Source organism: Xiphias gladius, chromosome 3, assembly GCF_016859285.1.
Source record: "Xiphias gladius isolate SHS-SW01 ecotype Sanya breed wild chromosome 3, ASM1685928v1, whole genome shotgun sequence".
Classification (NCBI taxonomy): Eukaryota; Metazoa; Chordata; class Actinopteri; order Istiophoriformes; family Xiphiidae; genus Xiphias; species Xiphias gladius.
Genome location: NC_053402.1, coordinates 13424398 through 13443641, shown reverse-complemented (window position 1 = coordinate 13443641; position 19244 = coordinate 13424398). Strand labels below are relative to the sequence as shown.

The following is a 19244-nucleotide window of genomic DNA, read 5'->3' as shown; positions in this document are numbered from 1 at the left end:
TCTATGTCATCCTATGTACGCGACTACGATTGTTGGCGCTGCTGTGATTAGATTCTGTAGCTACAACGAGTTACAGTTTATAACGGCGCGGCCATAAGTTTGACACGGGCTGCATCTTAGAGCAGGTTTATAAAAATTGTTTTTTTTCCCTTCAAGTATCATCGAAACTTATGATTCCAAAAAACACGACCTGCTCCGACAGGTCTGTTCCTTGCTGGCAAGTCTGATAAGGTCAGTCCGTGTTTGATGCTGGGGTGTGGCTCGGAAAAGTTATTTAATGTGCTGATAAATGCCACTGCACAGGACAAACGGGTGTTCCCTGCCCTGTTTATTGTCTTCTGGCACTTATTATTTTTCCGTCCAGCCCTCATGGTAAAACCTCGGCCGGCTTGCGAAATTGTTTTGCCGACGTGAGCGTCGTCATCCCGACTATCTTGCGGGGTGTACCCGGTGAGGGTTCAGCTCTGTGACTCGCTCGGGGGGGGGGGGGAATCGTGCGGTACATTTCTCCGAAAACGAAACTCGAAGAAGCCCGACGCGCCGGACGACATTGCGAAGGAGCGGGCTCCAGCAGCCCGCGCCGCGAGAAAGCGTCTGAAAAACGGACTACAATCCAGACCAGAGAGGGGACCCAGGCCGAATACTCTCAGTATCCAAAGTAAGCACAATGATCTCCTTATTTAATTTATTATTATTATTATTTTTTTTTTTTGGCTGGTGTAACCGTTTTTCCGTACTCGTGGTCTGCTGCTGATCTACCAAAACCTTTCCCCAAGCTCTTGTCCTGTTGCCATTCAGTCACTGTATTACACACCCGTACTGTTCGTCTATCCTCAGTTACAACAGTAAATGATTTCATATACCACATTAGCCATGCCACAGCAGATCGTGGGATCTGTGACCACAGCGGAAATAGGCTCTTTGGTCTGGCTGCTGCCATTCTTTGGCGTTGGTTACTGTGGCAGCCAATGGCTCTTGCCATGGCTATACCATTAACCCGGCTGTGGCTGTGATTGTGACAGGATGGCTCCTCTTCCAGCACATAGGATAGTTTACATTGGCCAAAACCACTTTGTAAAGCCGGACACTCCTGCTAGGAAGTACCTTGTTTATGTAGCAATTTTCAAGAGCAGAGGCGTCACAAAGGGCTTCACAGATGAGATAAAGCAAAGACATAAATACAGACCAAAAAAAAAAAAAATAGAATAAATACATAAATTACACAAAGACAAGCCTAAACAAGGAGGTCTTGAGCTGCTTTTTACAGGTGTCCAAAGAGTTCCCAGATCTTAAATCTCATGGGAGAGAGTTCCAAAGTTTAGGAGCCACAACCTCAAAAGTGCAGTCTCTTTTACTTTCAAACCTAGGGACAACCAACAAAGCCTGATCAGAAGACCCTAGAGACCTGCTGGTAACACAGGCCTGCAGTAGATTTGTGATGTAGGCAGGAGCCAGACCATGTAGAGCTCTATAGGTGATCACAAGGACTTTGAATTGGATTCAGACTTTGATGGGGAGCCAGTGAAGAGTAATTAGAATCGGTGTCACATGAGACCTTTGAGGACCTGGGCAAGAGTTTAGCAGCAGAATTTTGGACAACTTGTAAACAATACGGGGATGTTTTGCTAAGGCAGGTGAAAAGAGTAGCAATAGTCGCAAAAGACAAGAGCATGGATTAACATTCCCATCTCCGCTTGAAACACAATGGGACTGAGCTTTGCAGTGTTTCTCAGCTGGAAAAAACGAGAGCGAATCAGACACTTTACATGTTGGTACAGAATCAGAGCCTGGTCCATAGTGACACCTAGATTTCTTATGGATTATTTAACTGACAAGCTGAGAGATCCAAGACCATCCATTATTTTAGGGACAACATAGCTGTAAGAAATTAGTGGCAGTCCAGTCTTTTATAGCATTTAGGCAGGTATTTAAAACTGGCTAAACATTGGCTATGTTTTGAAGTTTGCTTCAGACATATATTTGAAAATCTAAATCTAAAAACGTCCTTCTCCTTCCCAATTTTTTAAAAATAATTAATTTTATTTCAATAAAGTCAAATCATCTAGACTAAACCCAACATAGGCAGGTGCGTACACATACGTCTTAACACAAAATCACATTCACAAAGGAATACAGAAAAGGCAGACTAACAGAAATCAAGGCTCCAGACTAATCCTTCACATTTGTTGCACTGGTGGCAATAACATTTTGTCAAAACCATTGAGTAGATTACTAGCCATGTTTACAGCAGCTGTATGATTTAAAGCAAGGATCACTTGTACACAAAATCAACTGGTGGATTGTAATCATTTAGAAAATATCTTCTGCTGGGCCAATAAATCGAGTGACATTACAGATATAATCCAGCATAAATGTCAGCCAAAATTAGAAATGCCAAAGTTATGTATGAGATAATTAGAAAATGTGTCACGTTTACTGAGTTTGTCCAACAGAGAGCAATGTCAAGTTTTTTTTCAACTGTAAAATGTCCCACTCACAATTCTTTAAAAACCAGGGGTCCTTATCAAAAATGTCAGTTTGTTAACATTAATATCTATATTTTAACACTCAAATATTGATATTCATATTGGCCTCAAAAATCCAGTATTGGTCGCATTTTGATGAGAAAGATTAACAGTGTTATACACAGAGTTTGATATCGCTGTAAATAATTACAGTGGCTGTATCAGGAGGAATAAAGAGAAATAAATCTATTTGTGATTCCAGTTTGAAAGTTTCACCATGAAGTTTGATGAGATACAACTGCTTGTGAGCCAGTTTCATTTGTATGCAAAATGATAATTGACTGAATGTAACTGTATAACATTTTCTTTTATAGCTGGAGGGTGATAACAAGTAAACACCAACGTTGATAGCGTGAATAAAGGAGAAAGAAAATCATGGGTGAGTGAAGTGACAAGTCGGTTATACGAGATGTCCTTGTTTTTGAGCAAAAATGCGTTGATAGTGTAGTATAGCTCTCATAAACCCACTGTACACCACCTTCCCAGCACCAAACACCAGGCAGATGTTAGCGACAAGCTGGTGATCAAGGTGGAACATTTAGTAACTTAAGAGCAGACCAGACCAAGGCTAGCAGGGTGGCCGGAAAAACGACTCCAAATGAATGCTCATATTGGTCTGTTTCTGCTAGATGTGCAAATAGGCAAGTGTTGTGCTAAACATACCATATCAATTTTATTAGGTGATAATACGTCAGCGTTGTGTTCAAAGCTTGTTCTGCTGATTTAAATTTAATTCTCTAGTGTGCATTAATGGACTTGGAGCCAAGTGCTGCACACAGGGTAGAGAAATTGGAAACTATAGAATTATGGACTAACACATTGATGACTTAGTCTTTTTATGGGATTTGATTAAGAAATGGAAAATTTGAAATATCGACTGGTTTTTAAGTAGATGCTACTACCAAAGATTTCTAAATCTGCTAATTGCAAATATGCCTTTAGAACTATAGGAGGAGAACTATTGTGCTCTGATTCTATCACTTATGATTAAACCTATTGCTTTTTTTTCTCTTCTGACTGTTCAGCTGATGGACTTGAGCAGTCACCAAAGAATTGGACAGAATCCCAAGTAAGCACCTGGTTAAGATCCATTGGAGTGAAGGAGCAGTACATAGAAAGGCTCTTTGAGGAAGAAGTAGATGGAAAAATCCTTCTTACACTGGATGAGAACTTTTTGAAGGAAAAGATCTGCATGAAATCAGGGCCTGCTCATTTGATTATTACAAAGAGAGATGAGCTCAACTCCCAGCAAAAAACTCAGAAGAAGAAAAAGCCCCAAAAAACTGACTTGGAACAGAAAAACAATCAAAGATCAATTACATGTCCTCCTACAACAAGTGAAGGTGTTTCAGCACCAGTTCCTGTGACAGACCAAGATGTCTTAGAGGAGAGACAAACTGCTCAGACACAGTACACGTTGACTTCACAAGAAGACTGTAAACCACGGCCATTTGATCAAGAAGGGATTGATTACATATATGTAAAGCACAGAGTCCTGCAACCTGAATCTGGTGCTTTTAATTTGATATCTCCATGCCATGAATTTAAGTCTTTTGCTGTTGCTGCTGCATTGGATCGCACAAGACTCCAAGCTAAGTTTGCCAGAGAGGTTCTTAAATTTGCGACTGGCTGCATGAATATAAGATCAAATGGCACAATACACTTTGGTGTGATGGATAGCAAGGAGGATGCAGGATACGTGCATGGTGAGGTAATTGGTATTCCTGTGAAAGAGAAGGACATTTATGTAGATGCTTTGGACTACATTGAAAGGAGTTTCTCCTCTGACAAGGAGCATGTACGCCAGTGTGTGCGGCCACCAAGGTTCATTGAGGTCATAGATCGAGAAAGTACAGAGAAGATGTATGTGGTAGAGGTTGACATTGTACCTTCAGTCGGTATTGTTAAGAGCAAGGTGTATGCAGTTCGCCTGCCAAACTTCAAAGAGTCAGCTAACAAAGTAGAATTTGAGAAGGAAACGATTCTGCGGAGGGTGGGTTCAAAAACAGAGCCAGTGATCGATAAAGATCTAAGTGATTTCTATGTGCGAGTCAAGGATCGGGATGCTCAAAGAGAAGAAGCAGAGAAAAATAAGTTCTTCAGTGCTCCAGGGTTCTGCCAAGACCTTGGAAGGAAACTCACAATGCTAACAACTAGTGGGAAGAAATTCCTTGAAAAGGAGAAATGGTTCATATTTGTCACAAACAAATTCAAACCTGATGATCTTTGCAACATTGATTGGCTGCTTAACATGAACATTTTCTGTGTGTTCGACTTTGACCCAGACTCAAAGATATCGGGTCTTTGCAGTAAATACCTTCAGCATCATGCTGCAAACTTGCATTCTCTGCAGAGCTATAGGATGTCCAGTGACTCAAGCATCAAAGAATTCACAAACAACTTGCATCTGTTTGAGGAAACTAGCTGGATTTTTTGTAATGGCCGTTCTGAGTTCAAAGGAAATGAAACTCCATGTGACGAAATGACTTGGATAAAGACAAAAATGACCTTCTTGAGGGAATCTGTGTCTTTGATTTGTAAACAAATCTTGCCAAAAGGGACGTTCCAGGTCATTTTCCTTCTCACATCACCGGTCGAGAAACCACTCTTGCATACCTTTTATGAGTTTTTCACAGACCTGGAAGGCCATGAAGACATCATCTGCATCTGTGAATCAGAGAAAAACTTCCAGAGGTGGCAAAGCTTTGCAGAGGGATCATGTGGAACAGAAACTGTGAACAATTTCAGTGTTGTTGGGATGAAAATGAGTCACGTTAATGCAACTGTGCAGAAAATACAACCCATAAAAGCCTGTGCCACCAAACACTTGCCAGTTTTTGTGAAAGGGATATGTCTTCTTGAAACAAACAAAGAGGAACAGATGGGTTCTCTAGAAATTCTGACAGTCAATCACTGTGATGAAACAAGCAAAGACTTCATCAATGAAGAGAAAGCAAACATTGAACACCAGTTCTACCGTGGTGGGAGAGTGACCTGGTTGAATTTCTGGCTTGCTGAGCACAAGTATGTTGGAGAGGTAATTGAACGAGATGCTTATCGTGATGTTTCCAAACTTCTCAAGGAGGTTTTGAGATGTAATGCAGATCAGACTCTGGTGACTAGCATAAACATCTACCATCATCCAGGAAGTGGTGGAAGTACTGTGGCAAGACAAGTGTTGTGGAATAACAGACAAGATCTTAGGTGTGCAGTTGTGAAGCTTTCATACTCGGCTGCTGTTGTTGCGCAACATGCAGTTGACCTAAGAGAATATGAAGAAAAAGATCCACAGACTTGTCTTCCTGTGTTGCTCCTCATTGAAGACTCAGACAAAGAATATCTAGATAATCTTAGGAATGAACTAGAGGTTGCATGTAACACCAAGAGAATCCAGTATGGAACACTATGTTTCATTTTGTTGAGCTGCAGACGATCCCATGATCCAGAGACGAGATGCAAGGAGTCTCCATTACAGAATGTGTCTGTCACTCACAAACTGTCTGCTGAAGAGAAGAGAAAGTTTGCTGGAAAACGAGAGGTGCTTGAGGAACGATATGAGCCTCTGTTCATCCTGACATTTGTATTGATGAGTGAAGAATTCACTGTTGAATATGTTCAAGGTTTTGTGAGACATTTGCTCCAAGACATTGACCATCAATCAGTTGTCACTCGCCTCATTCGCTATGTAGCACTACTGAACACGTATGTTCACAACTCTTTCATCTCTCAATCCCACTGTGAAGCTTTGCTAGCTTTAAACATGTACATGGAAAGGTTTCGCCAGCATAAGTTTGAGAAATCACTCAGTGATCAAGCTAAACTAGTCTTCTTGCACCTTAGAGATGACAAGACCCACATTGAATCAATAAGAATCATCCACCCACTCGTTGCAAAGGAAATCCTCCAACAACTTCTGGGGAACCAACAAACCCATTGCAGTTTGGCAATGGATTTGCTCTGTGAGAACGTGCTTTTCGAGCACAGATTTGGAAGGGAGGAATATCTGTTATTCTTGAGAGCACTTTTCATAAGGCGCTCCAGAATAAGCAAAGGAGATGAATATGATAGTTTTTTCTCTCCTTTGATTGAGCATGTGTGTGGAAACGAGAAAAGCTCACACAATGCAATTGAGTTACTCAAGGAAGCTTTCGAGCGTTTCCATAAAGATCCATTCTTTGCGCAACAACTTGCTCGTCTTCATTATACTTACGAAAAGTTTGAAGAGGCAAAACACTGGGCAGAGACAGCAGCTAAACAGCTGCCAAACAACTCATACATACTTGACACAAAAGGGCAGGTGTACAGAAAATGGTTCCAAGCAAAATACAAAGCCATTGAAAATGGCAATATACCAATCACACCCCAAAATACAGCAGATGCCGTGGAGACTGCGCTGAAAGCCCTGGAGTGTTTTAAAGAATGTGAAAGAGCAGCTGACGCAGATATGGAAAACGTAAACAGTTCAGGATTTTTTGCTGAAGTTGAAGTTGGATGCAGCCTGCTCAAACTGATCTCTTCATTGCAAGTGTTTGCAAACAGAGCCAATGGCCATTCAGAATGTATGAAGTACCTGTTAACAGATTACATTCCGGAGGAAATTGAAGATGCCTGGGAACCATTTCACGCACATTTGAAAAACCTTCACAAGACAATGCAAGATGCCTTGGAATGGATTTCAGAAGACCTCAGTTACTTTCAGACAGACATTGGTGCAGATGAAGAAGAGATTCCTGAAAGTCCTGAAGAGAAAATAAGCCATCCACTGAAATGGTTGGCAAAAAAATCTGCTGAGTATGGAAAATACTTCAGTGAAGCTTATTCTACTGCACTTTTGCAACCCCCCAATCTAACTCCTTTACAAAAACGCATGATCATCTATCATCTTGGCGGGGGTAACGTAACATCCATCCTCTCCAAGCTAACTGACCAGAGAGATGCAGTATGTCTTCTAGAGAACATCCTTTCTCTCTACCCCAGCAATCCATTAAAGGCCAGATTTGGCCAAAGGGATATTGTCAATTACATAGTGGCCCACATTACCCTGAATTGCTTGTCACCACAGGCCCCAAAAGTTGTTCCTCTTAAAGATCTACAGGCACTATGTCATCAGTTCCCAGCTGATAAAAAGAAATGTTTACCAAGTGCCCTGTTCTTGCTTACCTTGCTATTCTGGCCAGAGGATAATGACACAGACTATGAGAAAGAAACCAAATATGAAATCGTCCAATCAGCTGTTGAACACATGGAAAAAGGCTACTGGACCAAGATGAAGGACATTCCTCAGCGGAAGAGAAGGCTTTACACCCATTTTTTTCTGGGCAGTGGGAATGGATTGGATAAATTTGTCCACAAGAGAAAGTTTGAAAGAGTCACAAAGGTGTTCTCAGTCTCTGAGAAACGCATGAAGTGGTTTAGGGGTGAGGCATGGAAAAAGCCTGAGATTGCCAAGATATTGAAACGTGTTTCTGGATGGACTGAAGATGGAGTGGTGTACCTTGAGGGCCCTCAGAAATGGAAGTTCAGTATGCTGCCTCTTCATGTACCTTCAGTGCCTCATAGCAATGAAAACATCAACTTCTACCTGGGGTTCACTTTCAGAGGCCCCGTTGCCTGCAACATTGTTGTTGAAAAAAATAGCGTGTCTTTGAACAAAGATCCTGTCGCATGCTGAAACATGGGCCTAGTGTCCACCTCATTAATAAGAGTAGGAAAATATTATGATTATCATTTTAAAACACACAAGCCTTCCTTTGTCAGATTGTCAAGCAGGCAATATGTGTAAAAGACGCAACTAAAAATGTTGAAACCCATGGTATTGTATGAGTATCGCATTGTTTTGTAAGATATAAGATGGTTTGGTATTTACATTTTGCATTTTACTCTTTTCATTCTTGTATATGTATGTAACTGTACTTAAAAACACAGCCAAAGTGTCCTAAAAGTTATTAACTAGTCTTTGTTTATACTGTGTGAACATATTTAACCTGAACTATGACGTGATTCCCTCTGGATTCCCAAAGGAATAACAGTATAAACAGTACTTGCTACTTTATGAATCAATAGAAACTTTTAAGACTCTATTTAGACCTGTTTCAAGAATGCTCTTATTTTTGATTGTTTGTAGATCCAGTTAGGATGGACTACAGTTCGCACCTGGCATGATGATGACTCACTCTTCTATGTTTTCCAGGATACAATGTAGAAAGCAAGGGAATTAAATACAACCCCACCCCCCCAAAAAAAGCAACAAAACCTAAAACTAAACTAAATAATTTAGATGGGAATTTTATCAGTGTTTTAGCAAAATATGTATTAAGATTTAAAGATAAAAATTATGTACAGATGAAGAAGAATGTGTATGCATATTGATATGCAGCAGAAAAATGTTTAAGGAAAGTGTTTGTTTAGGTATTGATATTGATACTGCAAATAAAGCCAGTTGGGGTAGTGTTCATACCTATGCTTTTTTACTTGAATTGAATTGTTTTTGACAAAAACACACACAACGCAGAATTGTGTCATCGAATAAAATAAAACACTTTTTTCCAGGAATGCTTTCATGGTGTCATTCCTTGAACAAACTAAATTGGCCTCTTCAAGTCCAACTGATAGTGATAGTCTTTTGAGAGGAAATAACTTCATGGTGGAACAACTGGCAACTTTATAAGGAAGACTTGTCAGGCTGATACCTACTAGAAACATTGGAGCTAAATCATATAGCTTTAGAAATTATAAAATATATTATTAAATGACCTGGAAACCAGTGTAAGCTGTGTAAAATGGGGCACTTAAGTTCTAGTTAAAAAATATCCTGGAGTAGTTAACCAGGTTTTCCGATTAAAGGGAGTTAGTCAGGTTAGTCAATACAAGATTAATACATTTTCACTAGTATGAATACAAACCTAATGGCTCCCAGGCTACTTGTGATTTTAATATTGTTTAAGCACATCATGGAGTTTTCTGTGTCAGCCCATGAACCTCCTTTTAATTAGTATGTGTTCATTAGATTTACAGGTGTTCAGATTAAGTGTTTTTGATTTATCAAATGATTTTAATTAATTGTGCATATTAACATTTCTGCAACATACTGTATGTGAATGTATGCTGTTTTTTTTGTGTTTTTTTTTAGAATTAGAACTTGATCATCAGTATTAATATTTCAGGGATTCAAGCAGTACACAATTTTGGAGGCCAATACAGCATAAAATGAAAACACATAAAATATATATAAGTCTGAAGTGAAGAAAATGTGAAGTAGTTTGAGTTTTTGTTAACAGTCTGTCGGGAAAACAAACATGATATGGGATATTGGCTGGTTTTGTTGCTCTAACATATAGAGATTCTTCCTTGTATGAAATTTTATTGTCTTATGACTGAATTCTTTTTTTTGCTTTTTTTTTTGGTTTTCTTTTTGTGTTAAATCCTTCAAACAGAAGAAGAGGAGAAAGGGGGAGTGGCAGCAGTAGTTTAATGGCACTTACTTTTGTCCTAGTATGCTTGCCCTAGGTTAACGTTAGCCTGTATGTTGCCATGCCTTGTGCAGGCATGTAATTCCACTGTAGACGACGTATTTTATCTAAGTTGCTGCGCGTAACGCCGTCTTGTAACAAAACGAATTTTTTTTTTTGCCACTGCTAGCAGGTAATTTATTTGGAGGGAACGGATAAATAAAAGCTGCGCACTGCACTGCTTCATTGCTAATTGCTAGCTAACCGCTAGATAAGTACTTAAATCCAGCTGCCACTGAGCTAACGAAAGACAGTTTAGCATCCACAAAACTGTGGGTGTGAATGATTCTCCATTAGCCATTGTGTACGTGATGACTTTTTGTAATAGCTACAGTTTACTCTACTGTTGAATATGTACACCACACGAGGCACAAGGCGTGTGTTGCGGAGCTTAACTTAAATGCCCTTTGATCTAACAGTGCATCCCTGGTGAAAGCTATGAGGGGTCTGCTGTCCAGTTTTACCGTAGCTGTTGTCCTCCTCGCATTTGCTTCGACAACATGTTTGTACGTCAACCACTTGTCTAACCACGAAACCAAATTGGTTAGGCCGGTCCACGTTAAACAAAATGAGATCATAGCACATGAAATGCTTGTTAATAATAATCCAGGCAAACTGCAGAACAGTTCGGTGGAGTCAAGGGGAATCCACCCTGAAAGCTCCCAAGAGACTGATATTTACAGCGATAATAAATGCACCATGGCCCCGGAGATGCGGTTTGACTGTGCCAGGGACAGGCTTCTCAGCCAGAGAGAGTGTGAGGAGAGGGGATGCTGCTATGTCCCTCTGCCCAACTCTGCAGGACCACCTTGGTGCTTCTACCCCAGTTTGTACCCTGGCTACAAAATGGGTCCCCTCACTCCCACCATGCGAGGCCAGGCTGCCACCTTGACTCGTGCCATCCCCTCCCATCTCCCCAGAGATATCTCCATGCTAAACCTGGAAGTTATTGAGGTGACTGCAGGCTGCTTGCACCTCACTGTGAGTACCTAACACTCTTTTTTTTTTTTTTTTTTTTCCCTCTGCGGCCATTCAAAAAGTGCAAAGAAAGTGCAGGAGGGTCCACTTGTCTTCTCGGTTGATTTGCATGTCAAGTATAGATGGCTGTAATGTAGTTTGAATGGAAAATATACTACGTGAGTGAAATATGTCTTCCATTGAGTTTGACCTATTCAAAGATATACAAGAGGAAAGCAGATTGTGTGATTTGGGAGAAGTGGAAAGTGAGTTCCACTTTCTTTTATGTTGTACATACTATAATGATTTAAGATTTTACTTTCCATGAAATGGCTCAGAAAAACCCTTAAAGATACTTGTGTACAGATGATCAAAATTTGGAATGGTTGTTTAATTTTAATTTGTTTACCTTTGTTAACTTTGTCTCAAATGCCTGGGAAAAAAGACAGGATGGACTATTTAATTAGTATTTGCTCTGATTATTCCAGTATTATGTAGTAAATGTCTTTGCCAGTGATTTATGAATTTTGTTGTTGAAAAAGACAGGTCTAACAATATGAAGATTTTTTTGAAAATGTACACGCAGCACTCTGAATCTGGCTTATACGTTTTTGCGTTGTGTTGTAAGCTGATGTGAGTTTGGCATAGTTGTACAAATGACACCATAATAAAACCCTCATTTATTCATTCATATGTCTTGCAACCGGAGATTAGATCCTCTGCTTTTACACAGTTCACTGGGATGCAATAGTACAAAACTGAACTGACATGTGTTTTCCCTCAAGTTGAAGGATCCATCATCTCAGCGATATGAAGTCAAGCTCCCAGCTGGTGGTCCTCGGAGCAGAGCTGATACTCATGATTCCCTCTGCACCACTGAGTACCAGTCTGACCCATTTGGTTTCATAGTGCGACGTAAATCTAATGGAAAGGTGATGTGAGTACTTTTACTTTTTCAGGTGTCATCTGAACTTTATAGATGGTATCATAGTAACATCTGTATAGCCTTACCTCTAGAATCATGGTTAGTCAGCTTGTTCCTGTTCCTACTGTTTTAGTTCCATTTTCTACTTTCTGTGCCTGTGGTTTGTAACATTTGTAAAATGGAAACACGGATGCACTCTTTTATCACATAGTAATATATTACCACTGATGTACCTAAACACTTTGGTTATTGCTTGTCAGTTGTATCGTATCATTGTAGCTGGTTCTCTTCACTTTCATTAATATGTTGCAGCCTGATTTGTTTTTTCAGCTTTCATTTAATTAATTTTCCTACATTTGTGTATTTTATTTTACTATTTATTTACATATAGTAAATTTTTGTTATGTATATATCTATTTCACAATTTATATTGAGCATTTTGGGAACTAAAACTTGTCTTATGTTAATTTAATGAGTTAAATGAAATGTGTGAAATTGCTGGAGACATGATGATTTTCCTTGTCATGTCCACTATGAAATGCATGTTTGTTTTTTCTTTGTGTCCTGCCTGTTTAGTATGAACACCACTGTCGCTCCTCTGCTGTTTGCTGACCAGTACCTGCAGCTGTCCACCACACTGGCCTCTTCCCTTGTGTCTGGCCTTGGGGAGCATTACACCTCCCTCCTCCTGGACCTTAACTGGACCTCTCTGGCTCTCTGGAACAGAGACATGGCACCTCATGTGAGTCTATTGCAGTAGTTCTGAACCTGAGGGTTGAGACCCCTCCAGCAGTCACAAGAAAGATCTAAAGGGTCAAGAGATAATTAATAAGATAACAAAAATACAAAAACATATTCCTGCAGCACAATTTTTTTCTAGTACAGGTGAAATACAGGAAAGTTTAACCTCTTCCAGTCTCTATAACCTAAATAAAACAAAATTTTAATGACATCTATCAACACAAGGGATTGCAATCAAGGGATTGCAAGTAGCTGCTTCACCTTAAAGGGTCACAAGGCAAAAATATTAGGAACAACCAGTCTATGGGACATGTCAATGATGTCCATTATATAAAATATGATCACACGCTTTAATTCATAGCACATTTAAACATCCCAAAATATTTGGACTTTTAAATCAAGCCGTCTCTGCGGAACAGTCCTTATTATGCTTTTGTCTTTTCCTACCTCTTTCCTGTTGTGTGTTCAAGTTGTAAATGTTGATGCGGTGTTTCTGTGCAGGCTGACGCTAACCTCTATGGATCCCACCCCTTCTACGTAGTACAGGAGGAGGATGGCTTGGCACATGGAGTTTTCCTTCTCAACAGCAATGCAATTGGTACTGAGCTATCTGTCCCACAAAATACACACAGCAGCCAATTTTTTCATTCACTTTCCATAAAACATGAGTTTTTCTAGCATATGAGGATATTAATTATTGCTAAATATCTTCCCTAATGTCTCTGTAGAGGTGATGTTGCAGCCGAGCCCCGCTCTAACCTGGGTGTCCACCGGAGGAATCCTGGACCTGTATATTTTCTTGGGTCCTGACCCTCAAAGTGTTATACGACAGTACCTCCAGATCATTGGTATGTGTTTTCCATGTTGACATTCAATAATACATCTCCAAGTAGCAACAGCAATAGGCACTTACACATATTAAAAAAGAAAGTGTAGTTTTTAAGTAGAAAAACCTGTATAAGCATATTGATGTGTGCATATCTGAAGGAGCCCTGAGGCAACCTGGAAAAGAATGGATGTGTTAATGTGTTTTGTTGTCGTCATTTATCTATTACCAGGCTATCCCATGATGCCTCCCTATTGGTCACTGGGCTTTCATTTGTGTCGCTGGGGTTACACGACCACTAATACAACCCGCAAGGTTGCAGAACATATGCACAATGCCAACTTTCCACTGGTAAATAACATTTACAGGATAATTTCCTTATATACTATATGTGCATTTATTGTGCAAATAGTGCCATAATCAGAGAGGTTTAGTGAATGTGTTAAATTCAACGTTGCCAACATTTAGTAGCACTTGAAAATTTGATTTGACATCCACCTCATCATTTTTAGATGCAATAAGACTCCTCATTAAATGACTTTGTTGCTGAGATTATTTTACTTTTTTCATCATCAGGATGTCCAGTGGAATGATTTGGATTATGCAGATAAGCGCAGGAGTTTCACCTTTGACCCCTGGCGATTTGGCGACCTCCCAGAGATGGTAGAGGGGTTCCATATGAGAGGCATGAAGTACATCCTTATTCTGGTGCAACCTCACAAACTGATGACCCAGATTTAAATATCAGAAAATATTTTGGAATTTTAATTAAAAAAACAAACAAACAAAACACAGAAACACATATACACAATACATCCGTTTTTTAAATTAAAATAAGAAACCAATAACAACGTCTCTCCATTAGATGGCAGCAAAAGGTTCTTAACTTGTGACTGAGTCATGCTCTCCTGGTTTATGCCCCAGGACCCGGGGATCAGCAGCACCAGCCCCCCTGGGACTTACCCTGCCTTTGATGATGGACTGAAACGAGACGTATTCATTAAAAATGCCACGGGACACATCCTGATAGGGAAGGTTAGACCTCTTTTTTTCTGGAGATGTGTGCTTTTCTGTCCCATTGTGAGGTGTGTACAGTATGTCTCTATGTTTTATCCTTGGTATGGTTGTCATGCACATTCCCATGCTGTTTATCTAGGTTTGGCCCGGCCCAACAGCCTTCCCTGACTTCACCAACCCAGAGACCAGACAGTGGTGGGAAGACTGCATCAGAGATTTTCATTCTAAAGTGGCTGTGGATGGACTGTGGATTGTGAGTACAGACACACGGGGCACACGTTATTTAGCCACCAATACTATGATTAAGACATAAGATATCAGGTATGTGTGAAATCTAAAGGACAGGTTTTCAGTTGTGAATTATACTTTGCGGTTGTTTGTTTAGTTTGCTTTGCAGCTTAATATCAAAAAAAGAATAACATATCCTCTGTTGTTTATCTCCCCCGCTCCACCCAGGATATGAATGAACCAGCCAGTTTTGTACGGGGCTCAGTGGAGGGCTGTCCGGACAGTGATCTTGAGAACCCACCCTACACACCCAGTAAGTGTACTGGATCCGTGTCACAAGTTACTAGCACCTAAAGTCATTCAAATAGTATTGGTTTTACATTTACAGTCGATTCATTTATTAAAGTAGATATATGGCTGTTGTACAAGATGCCATGTAAATGACCATAGATACATAACTGATCTGTTCACTGCATCATACAGTGTGTTGCATCAATTTACAGCCTGTGCGTCTCTGACTGTCATACAAACAGGGGTGGTCGGAGGACAGTTGAACTCAGGAACTCTTTGTATGTCAGCTCTGCAGAGGCTGTCCACTCACTACAACCTGCACAATATGTACGGACTGATGGAAGCATATGCCACTAACAGGTTAGACCATGTAGTGATCAGATGCAGTTTGCAGAGCTAAATTTGCGGTTGAATTATTTCACTGTGAGTAGCGGAATAAAATGACGCAATAAAGTAATTAGCCTTGATTAGCAAAAATGGCCATGTTATGCAAGCCATCGGCTTCAGAGGACACTGATAACACACTGTTGTACCAAAAAAATAAAGGCAACTCTTTTGACAATGATCAATTGACAGAGAAGACATAAAAGTTTTTACTACCTAGCCATATAGCCTATTTAAGTAGGTCAACAATATGGCGCATGAACAAAACATAGTGTAAGTATTGGTAATAAGTAGTGGTATATCTTTTCAAAATTTAAGTGGCTCTTGCATTGACTATTGGGTATTTTAACTTTGTAAAAATACACCAGTTTAATATTTGAATTGAGTATACTGGGGCCCAATGTGACACCACAGAATATATGGACGTATAGGTTTTTTGGCTTTTGTTTTTTGTTCTGTATACTGTATTCATTCTGGGGTTTTGGTTGCCAATCTTAGAGCTCTTAGTAAGGTACGAGGGAAGAGACCCTTTGTCCTGTCTCGTTCCTCTTACCCTGGCATTGGACGCTTCTCTGGAGTGTGGACAGGCGATGTCAGGAGTGACTGGGAGCAGCTGCGATACTCTATCCCTGGTGAGGAGATGTAGTTTCTGGTCTGTGTGTGCATGGTCCACGACCTGAAATGGAATAATACTGTCTTTCTTCGCTGCCTGCGATGTTTCAGAGGGGGTTCTGTTTTTTTTTGTTTTTTTTTTGTTTGTTTTTTTTAATGGGTGGATTTTCATTTGGTCAAATAAAAGATTCAACCAAACCATCAGAAATAGTTTTTTTAAATACTTTTTTCGAAGTGACCACAGATCATTAGATGGACTTTGACTGATCTTTTGCACCTGTTCCCCCCCAGCGGTGCTGCAGTTCAGCTTGTTCGGGGTGCCTCTGGTGGGGGCGGACATCTGTGGCTTTGGAGGAAACACCACTGAGGAGTTGTGTGTACGATGGATGCAGCTTGGGGCTTTCTACCCATTTATGAGGAACCACAATGACAGGCCCAATGCTGTGAGACATAGACACCCTGCGTGTGTTTCCCCGTGTGTGTCTTTGTATCTGTTTGCAAACTTGTGTGTTTCATTGAGTTAGTTCAGATATATATTCTGCATGTCCTGTAACAGCAACAGTCGGGGGGGGGGGGGTTTATGATGAAGCAGAGGTCTGCCCTGCATGTTTCTTCCACTGTGTCTAGAACAAGTCCCTTTGTTTCATGTATTATGAATAGAGGTAACTCTATCTCTTCTCATTGTCAGTGTGCTTTTGTGTGTCTGTGTCCCTCAGCCTCAGGAGCCCTATGTATTTGGGCAGGAGGCCCAGGCAGCCATGCGGAGTGCATTGAACCTACGTTACTCCCTTCTCCCGTTCCTCTACACACTCTTTCACCATGCACACACCTCTGCTGACACTGTGGCCAGGCCTCTCTTCATGGAGTATGTGCTTCTTCTCATCTTGTCTTCTCTTCTTTTCTACTCCCTCTAATTCTTTTCTGTTCTCTATTGTCCTACATAAACAAACTAATACAGGGCATATTTGTGTATCCTGTATATCCATCCCTTTTAGGTTTCCTACTGATCCTAACTGTCAGACCATTGACCAGCAGTTCCTGTGGGGGAGTTCACTTCTCATTAGCCCAGTTTTAGATCAAGGGGCAGTAGAACTGACTGCCTACCTACCACCCAGCACTTGGTACAGCCTGCACAATGTGAGACACTTAACCCTATTCAACTTTCTGTTTCTCACAATACAGCTGGAATATATGAGCCTTAAGCCAAGGTTCACCATAAAGGTTCAAATTATTTTTGTTTGTTAACCTATAAAGGCCACCATGATAAGGTGTCCTGTGGTAACACATGACATTAGTGTTCACCAGTTTCCCTTTGGGTTCCGTTCTGTGTTTTGCTCTCTAGGGTCAGCCTTTCTACAGTAAGGGCCAGTACCTGCTCCTGCCAGCCCCTCTGAACACCATCAACATCCATGTGAGGGAGGGAAAAATTATCCCCCAGCAGGTGGGTGTCTGCTCTGGGGAAAAAAACCCAAAATGCATCATCAACATTTTTTAGATCATTTTTGGTTCAGTAGGAGACAAAATCTAGTAGAGGAATTATTAATAAAGTATTTGAGGATGGGGTAAAGTCACGTTACATAAGTGAAACAGGTGAAACAAGTACGTAGAATTACTACTTACAATTTCTACTTTTAATTAGCAGAATCAAGTTTGCGGCCAGTATAAAATAAACGAGCCGTCCATACCGGTAACTGTGTAACTGTTATAATCAGATGTTGTGTCAGGTTGTGTTGACCTGTAACTATGGTGACAATCCCGGCTGATGTACTAAAGTAAAAAACTCGCTGATGTACTCTGCGGGGAAGAGTGTATTCTGTAACATTTCATTACGTTTTGTTTGATCTACCTTTTCTTGTGAAGGAGCCTGCTTTGACAACCACAGCCTCACACAGAAACCCTTTCTTCCTGACAGTGGCACTGTCAGCAGGCGGCTGGGCCTGGGGCGACTTGTTCTGGGATGACGGGGACAGTCTTGACACCTACGAAATGGGAAGTTATTGTTATGTCGCCTTCATTGCTGGACAGGTAGAAAAGAGACGAGTGATGTGTCTTTGCAAATGAAAAATTAATAAGCAACGATTTGCATTTTATTACTGTACTACTTGAGTCAAGAGTCCGTTTGCTAACGTAGAGACTACTTCGACTTCAGTCTCAGGTTGTGAGTGACCCTCTGAGGCTGAATGGGGCTCTGGACGGTCTGGTGCTGGGAGGGCTGCGGGTGTTTGGGGTGCCCTCAGCACCCCGCTATGTATTGGCCAATGGGGAGAAAGTCAGGGATTTCATGTACCGCAGCGACACCAAGGTGAGTTCTGTGACTCAGCACTACTTCCTGGGATGTTTGTCCTCCACAGAAAGATAATGATGTCATCCTGCAGGTAAGTGTCACTGTGTCTGTCTCTGACAATATATGTAATTTCCTTGCCTGTCCCCGCTTTCTACTTATCATGTCTTCTGTGTCTTCGTCTACTGCCTTAAATGGTTTATTTGTCTGTCTCTTCCCACAGGTTTTGACAGTGACCAGCTTGGCTTTGCCCATGTCAAAGGTGTTTACAGTCCAATGGGCTCTCTGATGCACTGAACAATTTTACCTGTGGGCCCTCGGGAGCCTTAGCGTTCTGCACATCTACTGAAAGGACCCGCCGCCTTTTTATGCACTGGCAACAGCTGATTTCCTTGAGCTTTCCCAGCCACCCCAGAGCTAGGTATGCACCTTACATTTACCTAATTTTGCACATTGGCAGCCCTTGTAAGCAGTATTTAAAAAGTGTGATAATATCAAACCATGAGAGCCATGATCTTAATCTGAAGCCAATTTATGCTGCTAACTGCTACATTGAATTAAGACAGTTTAATGCCTTGTAATTGTATGTAGTTTTTATAACTATTTATAATCCTTTGTATTTTATGAAATAATGTGTGCATGGCTTTGTTCCTGAAGTACATTGACAATAAAAACAGTGAAAAAACCATCAATTTGTCTGCATTTACACTGTTCACATGACTCTCACATTTGCAAGATGTTGCATATACGGTTTCAAGCTGTCTCCTTTTTTTTTACTCTGAAATGAAATTCATCACATCAATTTATGTCATTTCTATTTATCAATGTAATAGATTGACAAAATTAAAGTTACTTTAGCACCAAAATGGTGCTAAGGTCGTTTTAATTTCATCATGCAGTCTATTGTGGAATGTGAATATGCTCCACCATACAACAGTATAGCATTTGC

General features: G+C 40.6%; 2 protein-coding genes across 3 annotated transcripts; both read left to right on the top strand.

Annotated features, from left to right (window-relative positions):
* Nucleotides 1-512: 512 nt before the first annotated feature.
* On the top strand, nucleotides 513-9181 carry samd9l (sterile alpha motif domain containing 9 like). Its single transcript, XM_040123729.1, has 3 exons — nucleotides 513-658; nucleotides 2840-2904; nucleotides 3551-9181. The coding sequence occupies exons 2-3, from the start codon at nucleotides 2901-2903 to the stop codon at nucleotides 8194-8196; spliced, it is 4650 nt and encodes a 1549-aa protein (XP_039979663.1). The 5' UTR covers nucleotides 513-658; nucleotides 2840-2900; the 3' UTR covers nucleotides 8197-9181.
* Nucleotides 9182-9988: 807 nt separating this feature from the next.
* Nucleotides 9989-18966, top strand: gaa (alpha glucosidase). Of its 2 annotated transcripts, XM_040124186.1 has the most exons (19): nucleotides 9989-11014; nucleotides 11776-11927; nucleotides 12492-12657; nucleotides 13158-13254; nucleotides 13385-13504; nucleotides 13715-13833; nucleotides 14059-14190; nucleotides 14407-14517; nucleotides 14639-14752; nucleotides 14956-15040; nucleotides 15261-15378; nucleotides 15901-16034; nucleotides 16306-16457; nucleotides 16731-16879; nucleotides 17010-17151; nucleotides 17357-17455; nucleotides 17875-18039; nucleotides 18164-18316; nucleotides 18519-18966. In XM_040124186.1, the coding sequence occupies exons 1-19, from the start codon at nucleotides 10472-10474 to the stop codon at nucleotides 18582-18584; spliced, it is 2817 nt and encodes a 938-aa protein (XP_039980120.1). In that variant the 5' UTR covers nucleotides 9989-10471; the 3' UTR covers nucleotides 18585-18966. The 2 variants fall into 2 exon arrangements, with proteins under 2 accessions (XP_039980120.1, XP_039980121.1); XM_040124187.1 differs by lacking the exon at nucleotides 18519-18966 and having other exon boundaries at nucleotides 17927-18039; nucleotides 18164-18303.
* Nucleotides 18967-19244: the final 278 nt, after the last annotated feature.

Bases quoted from the DNA above. Each gene is read 5' to 3' on its own strand.
- gaa (XM_040124186.1), top strand. From the start codon at position 10,472: ATGAGGGGTCTGCTGTCCAGTTTTACCGTAGCTGTTGTCCTCCTCGCA. The intron at 12,658-13,157 runs GTGAGTCTATTG...GTTTCTGTGCAG, and splicing joins ACAGAGACATGGCACCTCAT to GCTGACGCTAACCTCTATGG. The intron at 16,880-17,009 runs GTATGTGCTTCT...CATCCCTTTTAG, and splicing joins GCCAGGCCTCTCTTCATGGA to GTTTCCTACTGATCCTAACT.